General features: G+C 43.6%; 1 protein-coding gene across 6 annotated transcripts in view; it reads left to right on the forward strand.

Moving 5' to 3' along the window:
- Positions 1-22,621, forward strand: part of cdc42bpab (CDC42 binding protein kinase alpha (DMPK-like) b) — a 101,677-nt gene that overhangs the window by 36,281 nt on the left and 42,775 nt on the right. For all 6 annotated transcript variants that reach the window (XM_083789797.1, XM_083789798.1, XM_083789795.1 and 3 more), the window contains exons 3-7: positions 6,249-6,332; positions 7,636-7,731; positions 10,098-10,246; positions 19,807-19,900; positions 20,763-20,963. In XM_083789797.1, coding sequence (XP_083645923.1) covers positions 6,249-6,332; positions 7,636-7,731; positions 10,098-10,246; positions 19,807-19,900; positions 20,763-20,963 — 624 coding nt within the window. The remainder of the gene's footprint in view (positions 1-6,248; positions 6,333-7,635; positions 7,732-10,097; positions 10,247-19,806; positions 19,901-20,762; positions 20,964-22,621) is intronic.

The raw sequence follows: 22,621 nt of genomic DNA on the forward strand, positions 1-22,621 counted from the left end.
AACCACTTTGAACCTAATGTCTCTATTTTGGGTACCGGTATATCATTATAGGTAGGTATAAATAAATAAATCAAAAATAGAACAAAGCTCACAATGCTTTACATCGCTCAACTCATTCTAGCACAACGACACAACACTGTTATACAAGTAAGTTTAAAATAGGGCATTAATTTACTGTATAAAAAAACTTTAGATGATATATAGAGAAGGGATACAAGGTTTCTGCCAGACAGTATGCAACAGGCATTGGAAACGGGAGGAAAAGTTGACGCCAGGCACTGACTAAATGTTGGACAGTTTTGGCTACGGTTTCCATTCCACTAGCCATTTTGGCAAGTACCCAAACATCACTTTGAAGTTCCTTTCTATTCCAAGTCAATCAACCAACCAGCTAAAATAACCATCAATTAGCCTGGTGAAATAGTGAAAGGGGCCATTGTAGCAAGTTGATTTTCTACTGGGATTATGAAACGTTGAAATGTATGAACGCACGCGGGGAATAGACCTGATTTTTCCATCCAATCCTTATAAGGATTAACACCCTTTGGATCCACAAGTCTTTTGCCGGACATGGAAAGATAAAAGCCTCATACCATAGTCTGTGTGTATTATTTACATTATGGTGTGAGACTGCCATTTGTAGCATTTACATACTGTACACAAACACAGAGCCTATTTTTTCACATGACACATACCTGAAAGGGCACAAATTGTCACGCGGACATATACCGAGTTGATGATTCTTAGGAAACACGCATACATGCACAAACACACTGAGTATTGGAACCCCGGCCAATGTTCCAGGCCCCGCTGGCCTCAGCAAGGCTTTTTACTGGGCTTCAGTTTCACACCGTCTGGGTGAACCGCACCAAGGTGCCCCGGTAGGCGGTAGCATGTCCCAGAGGTGCCAGCGGGAAATGGTTGACAGGGTTTCCACTAAGCCCGAAATATGTAATGTCGTCATTTGTGGAAAAGGTTCTGATAGAATCAGGCACATGCCTGTCGTTGCTGAAGGTTATCTGCCCTAAAATCTCCACTCCCAGAGCTGTGCCCTGTAAAGAGGAATCACGGCAAGGGAGAGAGACACAGAGGGACATAATTCATGGAAAAAGTGCAAGAGAGTGAGATGGAAGTTCTAGAGAACTTTACTGTGTAACACACTGGTATATGCCTCTGTTTCTGAATGGGTCATGTGTGTTGACCCACCATGTAGTCCTATGCCATCATTGCAATGTCCCTGTGCCCTTTGAGTGTGCCATTATGCGTTTCATACGTAACTAATACAATTAGTTTTGGGCTGCTTGACAGGCAACGTGATCATCACTATTCATTATTTATTATCATTATTCATTCACATTTCACATGATGGGGACGACTTGACTGGTGCAATCACTGCAATGTAAGACTGCACATGCACTAGGGCTGGGCAATTAACAGAAAATATATCAAAGCCCATATTTAGAACCATTAACAGACTTATAAATAATCGAGAAGCACGTTTTTTTTTCACAATAGTTTTCTTATCTCAACCAATAATCAACTAATCGATTAGTCCAATTAAACACATAACTTTGTTGTACAATGGTGGTGTACAAAAATAGCGAACACAGCTGATCTACAAGCAGACGAGGCGTATCGTGACACGTGTACTATTTTCACTAATAATCGAGGCACAACATGCACCGTGGCATGAGCGATGGGAAAATGTATGAACGGGGCAAGAGACTGATGGAGACGCTGAGTAAGGAAAAGACTTCCACATGAGAGAGTCAGAGAGTGCAGCATGTTTAGTTTTCATCCTGCCCTTGTCAGCAGCCGGGAGAAAAATGGCAGCGTTCGTGATGCGACAGAGATCTCCTGATGAATGTGTTAATTGGTTTCTTCTCCTGCTCTAATTCTCAGCTTGTCGCGTTGAGCTTGGAGATTGTCTATTTTCAGCCAAGAGATTTAGTAATAGTTAGTGTTTTCTTTTGTAGAGGGGGAAAAAAGATGGGGACCAAGTATCGACCCCTGGGGGACCCTGGTCAGTGAAGTATATGGTTTAAGGGAATACACTCATTTTCAACATTTTACTATGTAATTAATATACCTTAGAGTTTAAAAAGCCCCCCCATTCTGTGTTGCCTAGAACTGGACGTCTGGAAAAAATTATGAAGTACATCTTTGTGATGTCACTGAGATGTACTTCATAATGTTACAGATTATTTTTCAGACCTCCAGTTCTAGGCAACACAGAATGGAAGGACTTTTTTTTATTATTTCCACAAAACAACTCTAAGGTATATTAATGACATAGTAAAATGTTGAAAATGAGTGGTATTCCCCTTTAAGTGGTTAACTCTACTTGATGCTAATTAAAAGGTAAATGCTCAATGCTTTTCCAAAACTGCGGAAAACGGGGCTTGACAGACATAGCGTATTATATTATTATATTGCCCATGTTTGGCAAATCTGTCGTCTGCTGGCCACTTTGGCCAGTTGCCAACCAATGTGTGTCAGTCTTTCCTATTCACCATTTTAGCAGTGGAGAAATTAGATTGGCTGGTCTAACCAAATGAACCCTAGAGTCTCTATTCTGGGCATGTCATAACTCATAATAGGCGAACATTCAGTGACATTAGGCGAACAGTCTGAGAAAATTGCCGATCTACAACTTCACAACCCTTTGTGATGCATTGTGAGCTTGTAGACTGGTTATTTCCGGTGAGGAGGGACAAAGGGAGGCGACCAACTTAAGTATAGATCCCTTGAGGACCCCATTCAATGAAGTATATATGGATTTAAGTGTATATTTAATGAAACTATTAGGCTATATGTCTGAATGAAAAATAACCCCAAAGCCCACCCTCCAAATATTAGCATCCTGACCTATTCCAAAAGCATTTTTATTTTATTGGAAACACAAATTGTGACATGATAATTATAGAAGAATCTCCAAAAACGACGTGGAATTTGTCATGAAAATGTAGTGTTGAATTAGCCGACTCCAAAAACCCTGGGTAATCCTAGGCAGCGGCTTCTGTGTGCCTGTGCTGTATGTCACTCGGCCGGGTCGGCCCTCACATTTGTCCTCCAGAGGCAGCTCAAGCATCTTAACTATGCACAACTCTATGTCGCCTTGTTTATTCACATGTATGTGAATAAACAAGCTTATCGTCTATCAAACCTTGTCGATACGATCAAAATTAACCTTTAGCCTGGTTGTGAAAACCAACAAAAGGGGTCGGACGGAAACGACGAAGAGTAGAGGAAGAATGGAGTGCAGAAAGGGGAGATGGAGACAAGGACAAAAACACAACATTGTTGCCAAGAACACACTGCTCCACCTCTTGTCCTCTCTCTCTCTGCCCCTGTGCCTCTTGTCCTCTCTCTCTCTGCCCCTGTGCCTCTCCTCCTCCTCTTGTCCTCTCTCTCTCTGCCCCTGTGCCTCTCCTCCTCTCTCTCTCTCTCTCTGCCCCTGTGCCTCTCCTCCTCTTGTCCTCTCTCTCTCTGCCCCTGTGCCTCTCCTCCTCTTGTCCTCTCTCTCTCTGCCCCTGTGCCTCTCCTCCTCTCTCTCTCTCTCTGCCCCTGTGCCTCTCCTCCTCTCTCTCTCTCTCTGCCCCTGTGCCTCTCCTCCTCAGAGTGAACACACTGCTCCACCTCTTGTCCTCTCTCTCTCTGCCCCTGTGCCTCTCCTCCTCAGAGTGATCTCTCTCTCTGCCCCTGTGCCTCTCCTCCTCAGAGTGATCTCTCTCTCTGCCCCTGTGCCTCTCCTCCTCTTGTCCTCTCTCTCTCTGCCCCTGTGCCTCTCCTCCTCAGAGTGATCTCTCTCTCTGCCCCTGTGCCTCTCCTCCTCAGAGTGATCTCTCTCTCTGCCCCTGTGCCTCTCCTCCTCTTGTCCTCTCTCTCTCTCTCTCTCTCTCTCTCTGCCCCTGTGCCTCTCCTCCTCTTGTCCTCTCTCTCTCTCTCTCTCTCTCTCTCTCTGCCCCTGTGCCTCTCCTCCTCTTGTCCTCTCTCTCTCTGCCCCTGTGCCTCTCCTCCTCTCTCTCTCTCTCTCTCTCTCTCTCTCTCTCTCTCTCTCTCTGCCCCTGTGCCTCTCCTCCTCAGAGTGATCGCTGTCCTCTCTCTCTCTGCCCCTGTGCCTCTCCTCCTCTCTCTCTCTCTCTCTCTCTCTCTCTCTCTCTGCCCCTGTGCCTCTCCTCCTCAGAGTGATCGCTGTCCTCTCTCTCTCTGCCCCTGTGCCTCTCCTCCTCTCTCTCTCTCTCTCTCTCTCTCTCTGCCCCTGTGCCTCTCCTCCTCAGAGTGATCGCTGTCCTCTCTCTCTCTGCCCCTGTGCCTCTCCTCCTCAGAGTGATCGCTGTCCTCTCTCTCTCTGCCCCTGTGCCTCTCCTCCTCAGAGTGATCTCTGTCCTCTCTCTCTCTGCCCCTGTGCCTCTCCTCCTCAGAGTGATCGCTGTCCTCTCTCTCTCTGCCCCTGTGCCTCTCCTCCTCAGAGTGATCGCTGTCCTCTCTCTCTCTGCCCCTGTGCCTCTCCTCCTCAGAGTGATCTCTGTCCTCTCTCTCTCTGCCCCTGTGCCTCTCCTCCTCAGAGTGATCTCTGTCCTCTCTCTCTCTGCCCCTGTGCCTCTCCTCCTCAGAGTGATCTCTGTCCTCTCTCTCTGCCCCTGTGCCTCTCCTCCTCTTGTCCTCTCTCTCTCTGCCCCTGTGCCTCTCCTCCTCTTGTCCTCTCTCTCTCTGCCCCTGTGCCTCTCCTCCTCTTGTCCTCTCTCTCTCTGCCCCTGTGCCTCTCCTCCTCTTGTCCTCTCTCTCTCTGCCCCTGTGCCTCTCCTCCTCTTGTCCTCTCTCTCTCTGCCCCTGTGCCTCTCCTCCTCAGAGTGATCGCTGGGGGAAATCCAAACAGTGGAGGAATGTTATCATTGTATTGCATTAGCTGCATTCCCTGGCTCATTTAATAGACTGCAGGCTCCCCTCTTGTATGGACCACTCGCCTGTTTTCACTACTTGACAGAGAGAGAGAGATAGAGAGACAGTGTTTACATATTTCTGTGTGTGTCTGCATACTTGTGTGTGTGTGTGTGTGTGTGTGTGTGTGCAATTAACTGGGTTTTGTATGAGCATATGTATAGTATGTGCCTGCAAATTTCAGCATGTGTGTTCTCGGAGAGAGAGAGAGAGAGAGCTCCTCTCTTCTTAGTCATAAGTTCATAACCCTAACTTCCTTGATGGTGGGTTATGGCCTTGTAGGTCATATTTGCATGACCCTTTCTCAGCAGTTCATTGGACAAAGGTGATCAGTGAAAGGCACCCCGTGCCTGTTCCTCTGAGCTGTAAAAGGGCTCCTGTTCAGTCGCTGCTGCCAACAAGTGTGGTACAAAAAGAGACAAATCTGATCCGTTCTTGTCCAATAAACTCACTCTATTGTTGTACTCTGTAGTCTGTAGCTATGTTTGCGCATCGGCTAACATAGGTAGATAAACAAATAGCATGAGGAACAGTTATCTAAATCCTGTCCGGCACGAAAGAAAAAGAACAACTTGCGTCGATGCATACACCACTGTACAGTATAAATATGCTTCAGGCCTCCCACATTGTTTTAGAAAGACCACAGCACAACTCACCCCAAGAAAAGGTTCTCTCTGCTTGCTAAACGGGATCCACATGGGAATGTTCCATCATGTGTTTGTACTGTATGTCAGTCAGAACACCAAGAAGGAATAGTAGCATGTGTGTGACTGTGTGTCTGTGAGACTGTGCGTGCACGCCGTGTGCATATATGCATTTGTGCGTGCACGCCGTGTGCATATATGCATTTGTGCATGTATCCATGCATGCATGCGTAGCGTGTGTGTGCGAGTGAGTGAGCGTGTGTAAGAGGATCCAGGCGGTGCGTGTCTGACTGTCTGTCAGACTTCAGGGTCGACACCTCGGTGGCCAAGGTCACTTCCGGTCCCTCCTTTCCCCTTCCTCTCGCCTGCCTCCTCTCCTCCTCCTGTACTCCTTTCCTTTACTATCACTCCCTTTCATCTTCCATCCTCTTCTGCTCTCCTCTTCTTTCTCCTCTCTACCAATCACATATTCACTGTTTATATAGTATACATATGTGTGTATATCTGCATCTGTTTCATATTGTGAAACACATATAGTGGCACCACCATTATACCACTTCATAATGTTACATAATCGTTCTACCATTCTGCAATGCCAACTGAATTTCCCTTGTGAGATCAATATTCTATTTATTTATCTATTCTCTATGTGTGTTTCTCCAGGTTGCAGTGGTGAAGGTGAAGAATGCAGACAAGATATTCGCCATGAAGATTCTCAACAAATGGGAGATGTTGAAGAGAGCAGAGGTGAGTCTCGCCAAACATACTACTACTGTGTGTGCGTGCGTGTGTGTGTGTGTGTGTTTGTGGAAATGTGACCACTCAAAATCCTATTTTATGTTTTGGCTGTTCTAAAATTGCTCAGAACAAGTTGCAATGTGATGCGTTGTGAGCTTGTAAATCTGCAATTTCCGTAAAACTCTTTGCCTATGATGACATGCCCAAAATAGGGACCCCAGGGTTAATGTGATTAAAGAAAGCGGTCTCTTTTTAAATGTGCAGTTTAAAAAGAAAAAGGTTGACGAGCTCTTATGTGATTTGTGCCATCAAGGGAAATGTCTGCCTCATGCACGGCCTCCCTTAACTCAACTCCTGGGTCACATGCAGTGTGTGACAGATGTCATTGTTGGCCTCTAATGCATGTTTTTCTCATTGACCTCTCCGTGACAGTCTGTAAGACATTCCTATTGGTCCCCTGGGTCTTCCATCTTCATGCCTCAGATCTCATTGGGCAGAACTACCCATAGTGTGTGTGTGTGTGTGTGTGTGTGTGTGTGTGTGTGTGTGTGTGTGTGTGTGTGTGTGTGTGTGTGTGTGTGTGTGTGTGTGTGTGTGTGTGTGTGTGTGTGTGTGTGTGTGTGTGTGTGTGTGTGTGTGTGTGTGTGTGTGTGTGTGTGTGTGCGTGTGCGTGTGCGTGTGCGTGTGTGCGCGCGCGCGCCTGGACATGGGAAACGACAAAACAAAAAGCTAAACCAACCATGTGCCCTTTAGTGGAAGTTTACTGTATGTTTATGCAACATTAGCAGATATCATGCTGGTTTTTATTAACGGAACGTCCGTTTATCCCAGTGGCTCAGGGGTAGAGTGGCTGGTAGAGCAGCCGGATGGGAACCGCAAGGTTCCCAGTTCAATTCCGGGCTCCCCCAGAGTTGATGTCGAATTGTCCTTGAGCAAAGACTCTTGAACCCCTAATTGCTCCATTTGGTCAAAGTGGATCATTATATGCCAATATCATTTCTATATTTTCTTTATTTTGGTTGAATATTGTGTCTTTAAACCTAGCATCCCTATTTTGAGCATTAGTTTCAAACATTTTCCGTACTAGTACTACTATTTAAATAAATAGCCAAAATAGCTGATCTGCAAGGTCACAGCATGTTGCTTTGTGAACCCCTAGATTGGCAATTTGTCGTGTTTGAAATCATGCGACATCAGTGATTTCAAGACGAAGTGTCACATTGCCTCTACACTGTCTATGACTTTCCCTGATCCTGCCATGTTATCATCGCTAAATGTGGTAAAGAGTGACATTTGTTCTGTTCCTCTTCAGACGGCGTGTTTTCGGGAGGAAAGGGACGTGCTGGTGAACGGTAACAGCCAGTGGATAACCACCCTTCACTATGCCTTCCAGGATGACAACTTTCTGGTGAGATGGATGGACTCATAGATAATTATCAAATTAGATAAAGTTCTCAGTCGCCACGACTCATTTGGTGTCATACAACAAAATTTGGCTATCTACAAGGCAAGCTTACGTTGCCTTTTTTTGGTCATTAGTTTGTTTAAGATTAAAAACTGGTCGAGCAGGTTTTTTTTACCCGTTGCACCGTTCAATTTTCAATTATTTCACGTTGATTCATTGATGTAAATACAAAGAACAAGTTTCTCCTTTATTTGACTAATCCAAAAATGTATAATCGTTTAGAAGATACTGTAGTTCTAAATCGATAGTTGCAGCCCTGCATGTGAGCATGAATATCAAAGCATCAAACTGCTCCATATGTCATCAGCCATCAGTGTATTTCACCAGCCACTTTTGCCATTTCATTACCCAGCTATGTTTCTAGAACACAATTGGTTACCTGCCAAAGTGTCTGGTTCACAAACCCACCAGTCACACTTGGCTGGGCTTGTGTGAGTACATGTACATATGTGTCATTGTCTGTGCACCCTGACTTTATGGTCAAATGACCCCCCCCCCCTTTACACTTAATGTTCTGGAAATAACTGCCCCCGGTTAGTCTGCTTTTCTGCTTAATATTAAGATTGTAAAGATATAGTTGTTATGCCGGCATATTAACACACGACTATATTTTGAATGGAAAAGTCTGAATTCTACCTTCATGCCTTAACACAAGGTACACTGAAGACTTAACGCTGCACTAAAGTGGGCCAACAGAACAAAAGGGGGTGTAAATTATGTATATTTATTTTTAAGTAAGTGTTAACGAGCTCAGATGTTCCAATATCAATCATCGCTATAGTGTTTGTTCAGCAGCAATGATTTCCCCCTCTTTCTCCAGCCCTTTATTAAACGGAAAATACATGATACAAATTCCATCCAATCAGGAGAGAGAACTCATACAGGTACTAATAGTATATTTGAAGCTGATAAATGACCATTGTGGAGCTGGTGAGACAGGGAGACCGTTACTGAACCAAAACTCTGTAGCAATGATTGGAATGATAATAAGAAAAAAATGTGAAGGAAAAAAATATATAGGAATTTTCTTTTAACAAAAACATAATAACTTAACATCCCCATTAATAATGTCATTGGCCACCAAGGCATGACTTCCCAGCCTGCTGATTGGCTTATAGCCACGCTGCCATCGTACCACAGTTTTCATTGGCTGATATGGCTGTCCATCTCTGACTGACTGCGGAGCCAGTACGCGCTCCCTGACCTTGGGTTCAAATGCCAGGGCTGCCCGTCATTCCATTCCCTACATTCTCACAACAAATGCTCTTCGCTCAGTTCGCTGGACACTCCCCAGGGCTTCAGGAATACACACTACGCTACGGCCTGTCCAGCTGGCTATTTTTAGGGAACCCCTAAAAGTGAAAAAGCTAAATCTGACAGATTTTAGGCATTCGCAGCCAGAATGTCCTCAATGGTAATGATACTGTGAGAAAATAAGGAGAGGAGCTATGGAAAAAGAGAGAGGGATCAGAAAATGGCATGCTGAGTAAAAATGATGTGCATTGTCTGTAAATAGATGATTGTTTGATCTATCTGTAGTGTTGAATGTGATGCTGTATAAAGCCTCATTTATAGTCAGTGGTACGTACTACGAACTACAAGCTCACATCGCGTCACTTTGTGTGAGCTTGTAGATCTGCTTTTTTCAAAGTCTGTTTTCTTGCACTCTCTCAAATAAGAAATGGATGATGTAATCTGCTACTACTGTTAATCACTACAGCTAACTACACAGATAAAGAGTTCATTCAACACCAACCCTTACAGGTCCATTTAAAGGTAGAGTTAAGTGATATTTTTCGGTTTAAACAAAAAGGTTTGCGTTAAAAGGTTAAATCACTATATTCTGATAGTAACCATTGCTATAGAGTGTTTGTTCAGTAACGGGGGTCTCCCTGACTCTCCAGCTCTTTCATGAATAGAAAATACATGTTCAGGCAATCAGGAGAAAGTAGCCATTTATCGGCTTAATTTTAATATTGTTCCAGTTTGGTTTTCTCATTTCTTTGTCATCACAATTCCACTTGTTTGACCTTTATCCTGACTGTGTTCTCTATCCTGATTGGATAAAATTTGGTATCCCGACCTGAAAATGCTTTTTCTGCTATCTAGCAATGAGTGCTATCACAACATAGAGCTTTTGAACACGTAATTTAACCAAATAAAATTACTTGCCCTAGGCCTACAGTACCTTTTAAATTAGATTTAGTTTTGTGTCCTAAATATTGTTTTGCAATGTGAACTGTGCGGTACTAGTAAAGAATGACAGTAGGTTTTTAACGTGTCCCGTCTGGTCGTTCTTCTCTCACCAGTACCTGGTGATGGACTACTACGTAGGTGGTGACCTGTTGACGCTGCTAAGTAAGTTTGAGGACCGTCTGCCAGAGGAGATGGCCCGGTTCTACCTGGCCGAGATGGTGCTGGCCATCGACTCTGTTCACCAGCTGCACTACGTCCATAGGTGAGGAATGTGTGCGTGTGTGTGTGTGTGTGTCCGGAAATTTCTATCTCCATCCCTACATTTGATACTTTATATCATAGCAAAGTTTATGAACGCATTTCTGCCTCGTTACTTAGTTTCTGTCGTCTTGTTCGCCCACTTACCACCTTCCCGTTCTGCGTACAAACAAAGTCCTCCTCTGAAGCTACCCAAGCCTGCTCCCAATTAACACACGCCACACTCACTCTCGCTCATTTTTATGAACGGCAAACAAACGAGCCACCTAAAAGCCGAAGCTTCAAAGCCCCAAAGGGACCCCAAAGCTGTCATGTATACATAGTACATACAGGAAGAAGATAGTTTTCAACCAATACGAGATGCCCTCAGGGGCTCATGGGACAGCTGGCGCCGTTGGGTGGGGGTTTGGGGGGGGGGAGGGGGTGTATGGTCACCGCTGTCTTTTCTAACTGATACACAGGAAGTGGGTTTTCAACAGACAGGAAGTGGTCCCATCGGTTCATTAACATAATGATAGCATCGCTGTTGGCAAGGGTTCGTGGCGGTAGCAGCATTTATTTTGGGTTGGGGGGGGGGGGGGGGGAGGAGGGGTGTAGTTGATGGTGAGATGGAGGGAGATGAGCAAAGAGGGTGAGAAGATGGGAAGGATAGAGAGACTGATGCACAGAAAGGAAAGCGGGACTGACTGGTTAATGCTTATTTTATAAGCAACTAAAATAGCCAATCTACAAGTTCACAGCACGTCTCGTCGCTATTTTTGCTATTGGTTGTACGACGACGAGGTGCAGTGCACTGCATAGGCCTCGAGTGGTTAAGAAGTTAGGTTTTGGGTGTGTCTGCACTCTACAGCTGGATTGATCTCCCTTCCCACCAGCGATACAGACAGACAGAGAGACCGAGAGAGACAGAGAGAGATATAGATATTTATAAACAGAGAGAGGGACAGACAGACACAGATATATACAGATATTTATGAAGAAAGAGAGAGAGTTAGTGAAGGAGGCAGGGAGCCACTAATTGCATGGTGATGTCTGAGGGTGGGGGTTGGCGGTGGAAGCGGAGGAGTGGATGGATGGAGTGAGAGAGGCAGAGAGGGATGAAGGGAGGGAGGGGACAGTGTCGCTTCTCTCTTGAGGCCCCTCTGGGATGTTTTGGGACGGGTAATGACGGGGTTCCTTGGGAGGGGTGTGGGTGGAGGTGGGGTGCTGTCAGCCCCCCTTCTTTTCCACTCCCCCAACCCCCTCTCACTCTGTCTCTCTCTCATGCGCACACACACACACACACACACACACACACACACACACACACACACACACACACACACACACACACACACACACACACACACACACACACCCGTGAGAGATTGGCATGCTTGGTTTGTGGAGGGTGGAGACAGCCAGTCAGGTCCCCTGAGGAGGGTGTGTCCTGCTGGCTGTTCTCTTCGTGTGTGTGTGTGTGTGAGTGTGAGAGTGTGTGACGCACGCACGTGCGTTTACATTTAACTGTATGGTGATATGTGTTTTTGTGAATAAGCGACTGTGCCTATGTTGGGAATGTTTCCAGTCTGTGTGAGTTAAAAAGACAATGCATTAACCCTCTAATTTGCTGGGCTGTTAAAGAGAAAGCCAGCCAGCTAGCCTGTATTCACACTCAATCACGCTAAACACAACAACCCCGTCGCTTTTTAGGAATTACAAATGGACCTACTGTGGCAATGCGGCCCCGTGGCGGCCTGTACTGGCCGCTCATTCTCCTGGGAGCCATATTCTACATGGCTGTGGATGCTACTTGCTTGCTATTAATTTTAGGCGCCCATTTTAATCATCCTGCGGCCGTTGCTCCGCGTCCCAGTCCAGATACATTGCACAGAAGAAATCATCAAAGGCAGCTTGGTTGTTGAGTCACTGAAAGTACTAGTAAGAGTGTAAAGAATGTCCGTGGGCTGTGATGCCATTATTACTGTTTTTTTTGAGGCGTTTGCTTCATATTACACTATTCTTTTAATTCATTATTATGACCTTTTGGATCACAAGGTAGGTTCAGGATCTAGGATGTACAGAACTATCTCTAATTCTTTGTCTGGGATGGACAGAAGCCACTATTCTTCATTCATCTGTATAATGGGCGGAATGAATGAATGAATGAATGAATGGAGCGGCCTGTCTGTGTTTGTCAGTTCAATGTGTGATGAGAGTAAAATAGATTTTCATGAGTCTTTCTGCAACGGCAGGACTTAACCCTAGTGTATATAAGACAACATACAATATTATACTAATCACAAAGACATAAAACATCACAGTCATGTGTTATTGTTTTTTGATCAATTTCCAGTAAGAATCATAGAATATTGAACATTTCACAGATGGCATACTGTCATTGAACGTGGTGAAAACTACAATGAAAATAATGATTCTCTCAAAATCAATACTAATCCTGATGAAGGTCGCCAGATCCCAATATCTGGCAAAATAATCTGCTTTAAAAATGTTAGTCCAAATTGTTCAGTGCAACAGGCCAGGTTTTGTGCCAGTAGATGGAAAACTATACAGAAACCATTAGGAAAACCTTAAACGATAAACAACGGAATACTACACACTGGGTAACCAGTGAAATGGTTGACTGAGGAGTTTGATAGTCTGCAAACCCTTATCACATTTTTTGTTATTTCTGTGATGTATTTTAAGCCTTTATTTAATAGAGACAGCAAATGTGGGAATCCTACCGCAGACTCTCTGACCAGGGCATTTTGCACCCATTGCAGTATGGATGCTAACCACTCAGGATGCCCGACCTTATAATATCTCAAAACAAAATGACACAGCATATGCCTGTTTACTTTATTCGGTATTCATACAGGCTGCCTATTTTCATCCCATATTGGGATCCTTTTTTTAAAATCTTTTCCTGTTTGTTTAGTGTTTTTGTGGCACCGTTGACCTGAGCACCATGTCATGCAGTTTTTTTTTTCTTTTTTTTTTAAGACTATTTTTGTTTTGTTTTTTCAGTCCAGTTGACACTGATAGAGCTGAAATGATTTCAAATAAAATAATGGAAAAGCCTTAGAGCTTGGGGTCAAACTCCCCCCTCACCATGTCCCAAGAGAGCGTGTGTTTGTTTAAAAAGAAAAAGAGAGAGGGCCAGAGGGAAAGACAAAAGAGATTGTGTGTGTGTGTGTGTGTGTGTGTGTGTGTGTGTGTGTGTGTGTGTGTGTGTGTGTGTGTGTGTGTGTGTGTGTGTGTGTGTGTGTGTGTGTGTGTGTGTGTGTGTGTGTGTGTGTGTGTGTGTGTGTGTGTGTGTGTGTGTGTGTGTGTGTGTGTGTGTGTGTGTGTGTGTGTGTGTGCGTGCGTGCGTGCGTGCGTGCGCGCTTCTATGTATAAGTGGTCAGTGATCTGCGTGGCCTCCCATAGGGGCCTGACAGACGTTTCAATAGTCTGACTCAGCATGGCTAAGCTCTGTGTAGCACTGTGCTAGCCAGCACCACATCTGTCTGCCCTGAGAAGAGGGTGTTGGGTGGGTGCGTGTGTGCATGCATGCGTCAGTGACTCAGTGTTGTGTTTCAAAGAGAGTGATAGAAGTGGGTATATTTCTATCTCGGTGGGAATATCTGAACAAGAGCTTTATGTTAGAGGGAGAAATTGCATGTGTGACTGAGCAGCGGATGGGCAAAGACAGAGAGGAGTGTATGACAGGTGACATCTGTTCCACCTGGCTGGCTCTCACTATAGCTGTATGTGTGTATATCCATCCGTCAGATGGTGTTTTCCTATTGATTGGAATGTGTATTCTATTATTGATCAGGCCCATGTGTGTCTTCAAGGCCCACTGATCTAAGAGTCTATACACACACACACACACACACACACACACACACACACACGCAAATCTGTCATTTAACACATAGAGCTTAGATTACATTGTTTACTTACAGCTACTGACATGGGTGGCAGTTTTATATACAGCATTAGCTAAGTTTGATCAAAGTGGTCAATGCATGTTATAAAGGAGATGGGAGTTGTGCAATGTTTGTTTTAATGCGTGCGTGCATGTGTGGAATTGTGTCTATGTATGTTGTGTTAGCGGACGTGAGAAGTAAGCAAACTAGCTTTTGATTTTATTTGATCATTTCCACCTCAAGGTCCCAATGTCTCAACCACTGATGAAAACATAATGGCTCATGTTTTGGCTGGGTCCCAGCCAGGTCAAACTGGGTCCCAGCCAGGTCAAACACCTCACAAACACAGTCTATATTCTAACCGACCTGGACTGCCATCATGCACAGTTGTCCTCTCCATCTATTTTCAAGTGTCATCAAAGGCCAGTGTGTTTGTGTGTGTGTTGGGCCAGCGTTACTGTCCAGATGGCCCTCACAGATGGACGCCATGGTCTTAGAGGAGATTACCCCCCTCTATTCTCAGCCCTGCACCGCTCCTTAAGACCGCAGGAAGCCCCACTGTGTCAACAGTAGCTCAATTAGCCATGCTAACTAGCCCACCGTAGCTTCATCTTAGCATTAGCATTATTGTGTGTGTGTGTGTGTGTGTGTGTGTGTGTGTGTGTGTGTGTGTGTGTGTGTGTGTGTGTGTGTGTGTGTGTGTGTGTGTGTGTGTGTGTGTGTTTGTGTTTGTGTTTGTGTTTGTGTTTGTGTTTGTGCGACGAGGCAGAGAGAAACAATGGATAGTATATCAGGAGAAAGGAAGATGATGTTTAGGAATTATGGAATTAAAAGTGGTGGAATGGTGAGAAGCGAGAAAATCTGTGATGTCCCAGAGTGAGAGAAGGGGAGAAAAGACAGGTGCATTAGGTGGTGGCGGCTGCAAAAATAATAGGAATACTTGTCACTAGTTTAGATGTTTCGCTGGTTTAGTCGGGAGGAATTCCTTTTTCTCGCACTCACACCATAGCCAACCCTACCATCCTGTCTGCCACACACACACACATAGACGCACGCACACACACGCACACGCACACACACACACAAACAATCAGGCAAGGGTCAACTCATGCCGTCTGCTCTCTAAGCAAAGAAGCAGACTTTGGACCAGATTAAGACCTGGCAATGGCAGTGCCAGTATGTACATGAACGAACACACACACACGCGCACGCACGCACAAGCACACACACATGACAAGCACTTGTGCCAGATTGCATGTTCTTGCTGGTCCCATGCCTGTCACCTTACCCTGATCAAGTCAAATTACAATCACAGCATTCAGACAAAATGTGTACATAATAAAATATTTCAGAGACAGACAGACAGACAGACAGACAGACAGACAGACAGACACTTTTAATTTTATAGTAGGAAGGATGTGGGGAGTGTCTTGAGTTATGAAACAACTTTTCTTTAATCTAACCTTTGATCTTCTGTGCCTCCAAGTTTACGTGCTGTGGCTGACTAACTCTATAAACAGTAGTTTTGTGTGTGTGTGTGTGTGTGTGTGCAAGCACACATACATACATGTGTATGCAACTTGTGCCACGTCCCTACTACTGTAACTGTAGTTACAGGTCACTAACATCGGTGCAGGACTGTATGAGTGAGAAGTCACTCATGCACTCATTGCTGTAGCTACTCTTTTTCAGATTCCCGATTTCGAATTCATTTTTAAATTATTTTCATATTGATGAACAAAATGGCAAGAAATAGTGCTTGTAGATACTATTCTTCATATTTCATTTTATACAACAATGTCTTGCTTAATAGAACTGCCATTTTATGGGCGGCGTCACAAGATCAGGCTGATGAGCTAGCCCGCCTCCAAGCTGCAGGCAGTGTGGCCCAGGCTGTCTGCTTGTTAAATATGAGCGACTTTGTGCTTCTTTGTCTTGTAAATATTGGTTGTTGCGGGTTGCGTTTCTTTGGGGCTTGTTTCTAAAGCCTAGTCTATTTTGGCTTGCTATTAAAGGTTTTAATAAATTTTTAAACCAGTGGTTCGAATATGCATGCATGAATATGCATTTGTCCCTAAACCTCATCTGTAAATGTTTTGTGCCAGGGGAGCCTTGTACCAGATATGTGTTAGAAATCCTTAACATAATCTTCCAAATATTCCACATTTTATTTCAAGATGTTTTGAAAATGGCTCACAATGCATCAGTGATCGGCATCTTTTTGTATACAGAATGTAGATTTAAATGCTCATGTGTTGCTTCTTTTGGGCATGGTTTCATAGACCTGGTTCCTTATTTATTTCTCTCGCTAAATCAGGCAACACTGTCTGCATGCAGGCCCCCTGGAACAGAACCCACACACACTGCCTGCCAGAAAACACCAGCCCGTTTCACGCCTAGAAAGCCCTGGTTGAAAAAGGCAGACATTTAAACTGGTGATGTCTGATGTCAGTCAAGACTGTCTGTTGTTAACAGTAAGCAAAAAATTATAAAAGCCCTAGTATCTAAAAATACACATGTAAAAAGTTGACACGTGAAGTGGTCTGGAACTGAACCATTGTGCGTTTCCTGGAACCATGTGTGCACCAGCCACAAGCCCAGAGGTGGTAAATTCAGGCTGTGGCTGCTATTTCTTTCTACATTTATTTGATTATGTTATTGATTATATTTTTATTATTTCGCTGTGGCTCTGCAGGAGACTGTCCATACGAGGGTCTGTGTGTCTGTTTATCCAGAGCTAATCTCGCAAACCACCAGTGGTGAAAGAAGTACTCACTTGTTTTACTTAAGTAAAAGTATCAATACTAGATGTACTCTGTTACAAGTAGAATTCCCACATACAAAATGTACTTGTGTAGAAGTGTCTACAAAAAAAAAAAGACCCCACAATGCGATGCATCACAACTAATAATAATTCAATTTCTTTATGCATAAATGTCCTTCGCGCAACTCGAGAACTGTTCGACCAACTGATTTCAAAGTTCTCACAGCTATGCGACGCCGCCTGGTTTGAAGTCAGTCGGCTTGGTGGATCTCCCGAAAATATCTGTAAATCCGCAAATTATGGTTGAATCGGCAAATCTACATATATGGGTACAACAGGTACTCAGACGACATTCGGCCTAGTACTGTTAATTAGTGCAATTATCGTCAGGAGCACAGATGGAATGAGATTTTGATATCTTCACTGTTTGTGAGTAATGTACTGAATTATGCTGTCAATTGGACCGCCACACTTGCATGCACACAATAAATGGAGTCATTTCATGCCATTATCAGAGCTGTCTTTTAGAAGCCGGTATATCCTTGCGCTTGGATTGGAAATAGTGGAGACTCTGGAGAGGATTATTGATCTCAATTCATGAGTATGAATGTGTGTTGGTGAGTAGGGTGTTTGTGTACTCCCGTGGCATTGACTTCAATTCCCATAATACTTTGTTGCATGCTGGTCTACAGCTCACAACAGCCCACTCCAAAGATCTGTCTTTGCCACGGTACCCTAACCTTTTAGCTCGAGAGAGACCCAAAAGAGAAATTAGATGTTTGCCCAGGACACAAACTAGTGAAACAAGCAGATCTACTGTACAATTTTCACTACTACGTACACATTTGTTTTCTAATTTATGGAATTTCTTCTTAATTTATGACTCTTTATTTCTTTTTAATGTTTTGAAATAATAAAAAACTACGGTAAATGTAGGAAACAAAAACATAAAGGGACCCATAAAAATGTGTCCGCCGTGACACACAAATGTGTCCCGACCCTGTGTTGAAGCAGTGCTCTACATGGTCAGACATGTCCTTGCATTGATAAGACTGGCTCAGACAGAAGGGCTTTGACATGAGCTGCCTTCAGGGCAAGTCATCAAACTGGCCAGGGTCTATATTTAGACACACTGGTGGTGGGAGACTTCACCTTTTCAACCAGGCCAGGAGTTGTTGCTTTCATAGTGTAATTTTATTTTTTTATTTTTTTAGTGTTACTAAGTTGGAATAGATAGTGTAGTGTATGTATGCGCTTATCTAGGCCCGGTGCTGAATCTTCATGACTGGGTGCGCACGCAAACACACAATTTGCATCATTTGAATGATGGGCTCTGTATGGGACACAGGGATCTCTATGGGTGACTTGGGTGTTTTTGTGTTTCATTGGTTCTGGAAATAAATGTGGTTGTAGGTGTGTGTCCGTCTTGAACTAGAACCAATTGGAACCTGGCCTAAACAAACACACCACGTTACCACTTTCAACCTGGCATCTGTATTTTGGTCACATTTTGGGCAGACTTTCAAAAAGAACTAAGCAGATGAGATTGTGAGCTTATTTTTGCAGATTTAAATTATTTTTATATATTTTTTGAAAGCGTAAACTAGAGCTTAAGTGGTTAATGGGGGTGGGCGTATACCTGGGGACTGCCCTTAAGTCAGACCTCCAGTTAGTCCGGCTGGTTATAAATCACCGTGCTGTGGGTTACAAATCACCCGTGCTGCGGGTTACAAATCACCCGTACTGCGGGTTACAAATCACCCTTGCGGCGGGTACAAATCACCCATGCTGTAAGGATTAGGGATAGTGTTAGTTCGGGATTATGGGAGGTTGAAATATTGAGAGGTCGGGATAATGACATGGCACCGTATACCTACCACAGCAAAATCCATAGTGTATTTTGGACCAGAAAGTGCCATTATTTTTTTACCAAGAGCTGAAATAACTCTATTTGACAGATAAAAGCAAGAGATAAGGCCTCTAGGAGTATTGCACAGTGCAGTCCCCCCCCCCCCCCCCCCTACACACACACACACACACACACACACACACACACACACACACACACACACACACACACACACACACACACACTCACTTATATTTGCTCTAAAGCCAAAGCACATATTCCATAACCACAAACCTTAAAGTCTTCCTTATGTTTATCCTTTCCCTGAGTTCATTTTGAGATGTCATGCTGGTGATAAATGGACCAACAGGAAATTACAGTCTATTTAATCCCAGATAGTATTATATCCCTTAGGTGACGTAATTAGATTTTTATGATAATCAGCTACTCCTATGGGTGTTTTTCATGCATGTGTGTATGTACAGTATTTTGTTTTATTACATTTGTTTGTGCATTGGGGCTATAATTATATTACTTTTAGATCTTATTATTTTTGCTTTATTGTAATCACAATTATTGATCAGATTTATTTGTAATGATGAAAATATGTTTTGTAATTTTTTCCCAATGTAATGTATTTGTTCATTGTGTTCATTGGTACCACATCTTTGGTCAAATGGTACATCTAATGGTATTATGTGATGTTATTCAGCGTATGGATTTGGAGATGGGTTGTACAATGATCTGGTTATATTAAACGTGTACACGGTGAGGAGATGAGGGAAAGATGCACAGCTGATAAGTTGTTTAAATGAACTTCAAAGTTTCACAATTACATAATTGTGCAACATAACATGACGTTTTCTTGATTAATTGTGCTGTGCCTGTGTGTCATTTACAGTACACACTGTCACGTGTGGGTATTTGATTTGGAAGAATCTGTTGTTTTCTTCATCCCGTTTCTTTTGTCTTTTTGGATCATTTACTCAATTTGTCTTTCTTTCTTTACCTCCCTGCTTCTCTTCCTCCCTTCCTCTCCTATCTTCCCCTCACAGGGACATCAAGCCTGACAACATTCTAATGGATATGAACGGCCATATCCGCCTGGCTGACTTTGGCTCCTGCCTCAAACTCATGGAGGATGGAACGGTAAGTTCCATAACACTGCGGGCACTTCCCCATGTCCAACACAAACATACCCCAAAACCACAGCGACCCCCTTCTTAAGTCCTGGGAGGGGGGTCCCCTCATTGGGGATGTTTGGTTTAACGGCTAGGTTCTGCCTGTGGTTGGATGTTCAGAGAACACCGCCTGGAAAATCTTTTCCCTCATGTGTGGAATTAATGAAGAAGAGAAACTTAGGATGAAATAAATACAGAAATAAATCTGGTTGTTGTACCTTCTAATGTGTAACTAATAACATAATTGTATTACATTGAAACGTCACCATGTTATTTTGAGGGGCCCTAGCCCCTCCTATACACAGGTTTAATGTTTGTCTTTAGTTCAATGTTTGTTTTGTAAAAGACAATGAAGGGAAAATTGACGTCATGTGTCATTACGTCTCTTTATTGTTAATGGCGTTTAATGTTTGTGTTTGCACCGTTTGTTTAACATCACCATTACATCACCTAATCAACATGAGTTAGACTTTAATATATTAGCGCCCCTCACTTCACACAGGTGTGATTTCTTTTTGACGGTGTGCTTCTTTAATGCTTTGCCTGTGCCACTTCCTTCATGGTGGCATGAAGCTAGTAGGCCTGATTGTGACGGCTGAGATCAAATTCTCCCACGAGTTTTCTCTAAAAGTTGCTTCCACTGTGAATTTGATTAATTATTGAGACGATAATTAGAAACTTGTGTTTGTATTTGGAATATTTATAGTTGCAAACCAAACACAAGCTCTTTCCGTGGGTGGATAGCAAAGAACACAAACTCTTAGACGGCAGCCTGTCTGATAAGGGAGATCAGCTGCTGATTTAATTTCTCCTCCTCTTCCTCCCTGTAGGTCCAGTCCTCCGTGGCGGTGGGGACTCCAGACTACATCTCCCCAGAGATTCTTCAGGCCATGGAGGACGGGAAGGGGAAGTATGGCCCAGAGTGTGACTGGTGGTCCCTGGGCGTGTGCATGTACGAAATGCTCTACGGTGAGACGCCCTTCTATGCAGAGTCCCTGGTGGAAACCTACGGCAAGATCATGAACCACAAGGTGCGTTTTTATACCCGAAGAGGCATTTTTTTATTTTATTTTAATATTTATAAACAAGGATTTGTCACAATTTCACATGACACATTAAATCTAACCTCACGTCACCAGGCTTTCCACCTCGGAGGAAAGCCTGGTCTGTGTTACAAAATCGCCATGTGAACAGGTCTGGAGTGGATGGTAATTTACATCATGTTGTAGTCACTGATTTGTAGTCATCAGGCAGGAAACCAGTAACCACAAGGTGGAATAAGAAGTACCCATTCGTAGTACTGATTCTGTCTTGAGGTTTCCTGCCAGATGACTAGAAATCATTGACTACAACATGACGGAAGTTACCGTCCGCTCCCGACCGGATCATGAACCCGAAATGGAATGCTGCCCAGGCTACACCAAAGGCCTTCAAGATAGCAACAGGCCCAAAGAACATCATCATTGTACATCCATGCTGCCAGCAACTCGGAACGATTTTAAGCCTTTTATTATGAATGTACAATGAATTTTGATGTCACTGGTACATTGTCATCAAGTCAACTTCATCGACATGCGTTGTTTGCTTGCTGATCTGCTATTTCCGTGATTTTGAGCATATTTAAGAAGGCACACCAACAGCGATGATATACATTCAGTATAATACAAATTGTGTGTGTCAGTCTGTCTGTGCATACTGTACGTGTTTTCGAAGTCCCACAGGTGTTTGGTTTGGAAGAATCTCCTGTTTTCTTAATTCTGTGTGTTTGTCTCTGGGCAAGCATGCACTCCGTTTGCCTTGCTCTCTCTCTCCCTCCTCCTTGCTCTGTGCCATGTCAGTATAATATTAATGGGGAAATATGAGCCATGAATCATGAGAAATGTTCCTGGCTGTGTGTGGGCATGTCGGCTATTGTGGTGACAGACTACGTTTCTTTTGGCCAAAATGGAAATAGTGTTTTATTTATTTTTAAATACATCACCTATAAGCAAAAAGTTCCCCCAACTTTTACACTCCATGAATTTCACTTCAGCAGTCATTTTCTGACTGTTCATGCAGTGTTCAGTCATGGCCGCGGATGGTTTTCTTTCTTGACGTCATGCACGTAGCAGCTGAGCTGTGATTGTTGTTGTTTTGATGGGACAGGCAAACAATACAGGAAGACTAGCAGTCGCGGCTAATAAGTCTTTAGCTATAGCTACTGGGGATAGTGGTAAAAGAGAGGATTTCTGTTACGACAATATGGGGACAATGCAATAAGTGCCAACACCTTGCAGACTAACACTGACAGTAACACACTGTCAATAACACAGGGTTGTACTGTACTTTTTTTTCCTTTATGCTGATAACATGGATTAAAGTTATCATTCCCATCGGTTGATTCCAGTCGTTTGAATTCAATAGATCTCAGCATGTCTTCTATGGAAGCATGTCACACATTGGTTATTGGTTATTTTAAGAATAAATAGTATTTTTAAGTGGTCAAAACAATGGCAATAGAAAACATGTTCCGAAGCATCTTCCATAAACTCTAATGGTCTTGCATATTATTTCATAAAAGCAAAGGTTAAACTCTCTGTATGTTCCTCAACTGGTTGGCAGTGTCTACAACAGCAAGAACATGGTTTAGAACAATAAAACATAATAATCCTACATATTGTACTAATCCTTCCGGATACGTTGTACTAGT

Source organism: Protomyctophum parallelum (assembly GCF_964188405.1).
Source record: "Protomyctophum parallelum genome assembly, chromosome: 19".
NCBI lineage: Eukaryota > Metazoa > Chordata > Actinopteri > Myctophiformes > Myctophidae > Protomyctophum > Protomyctophum parallelum.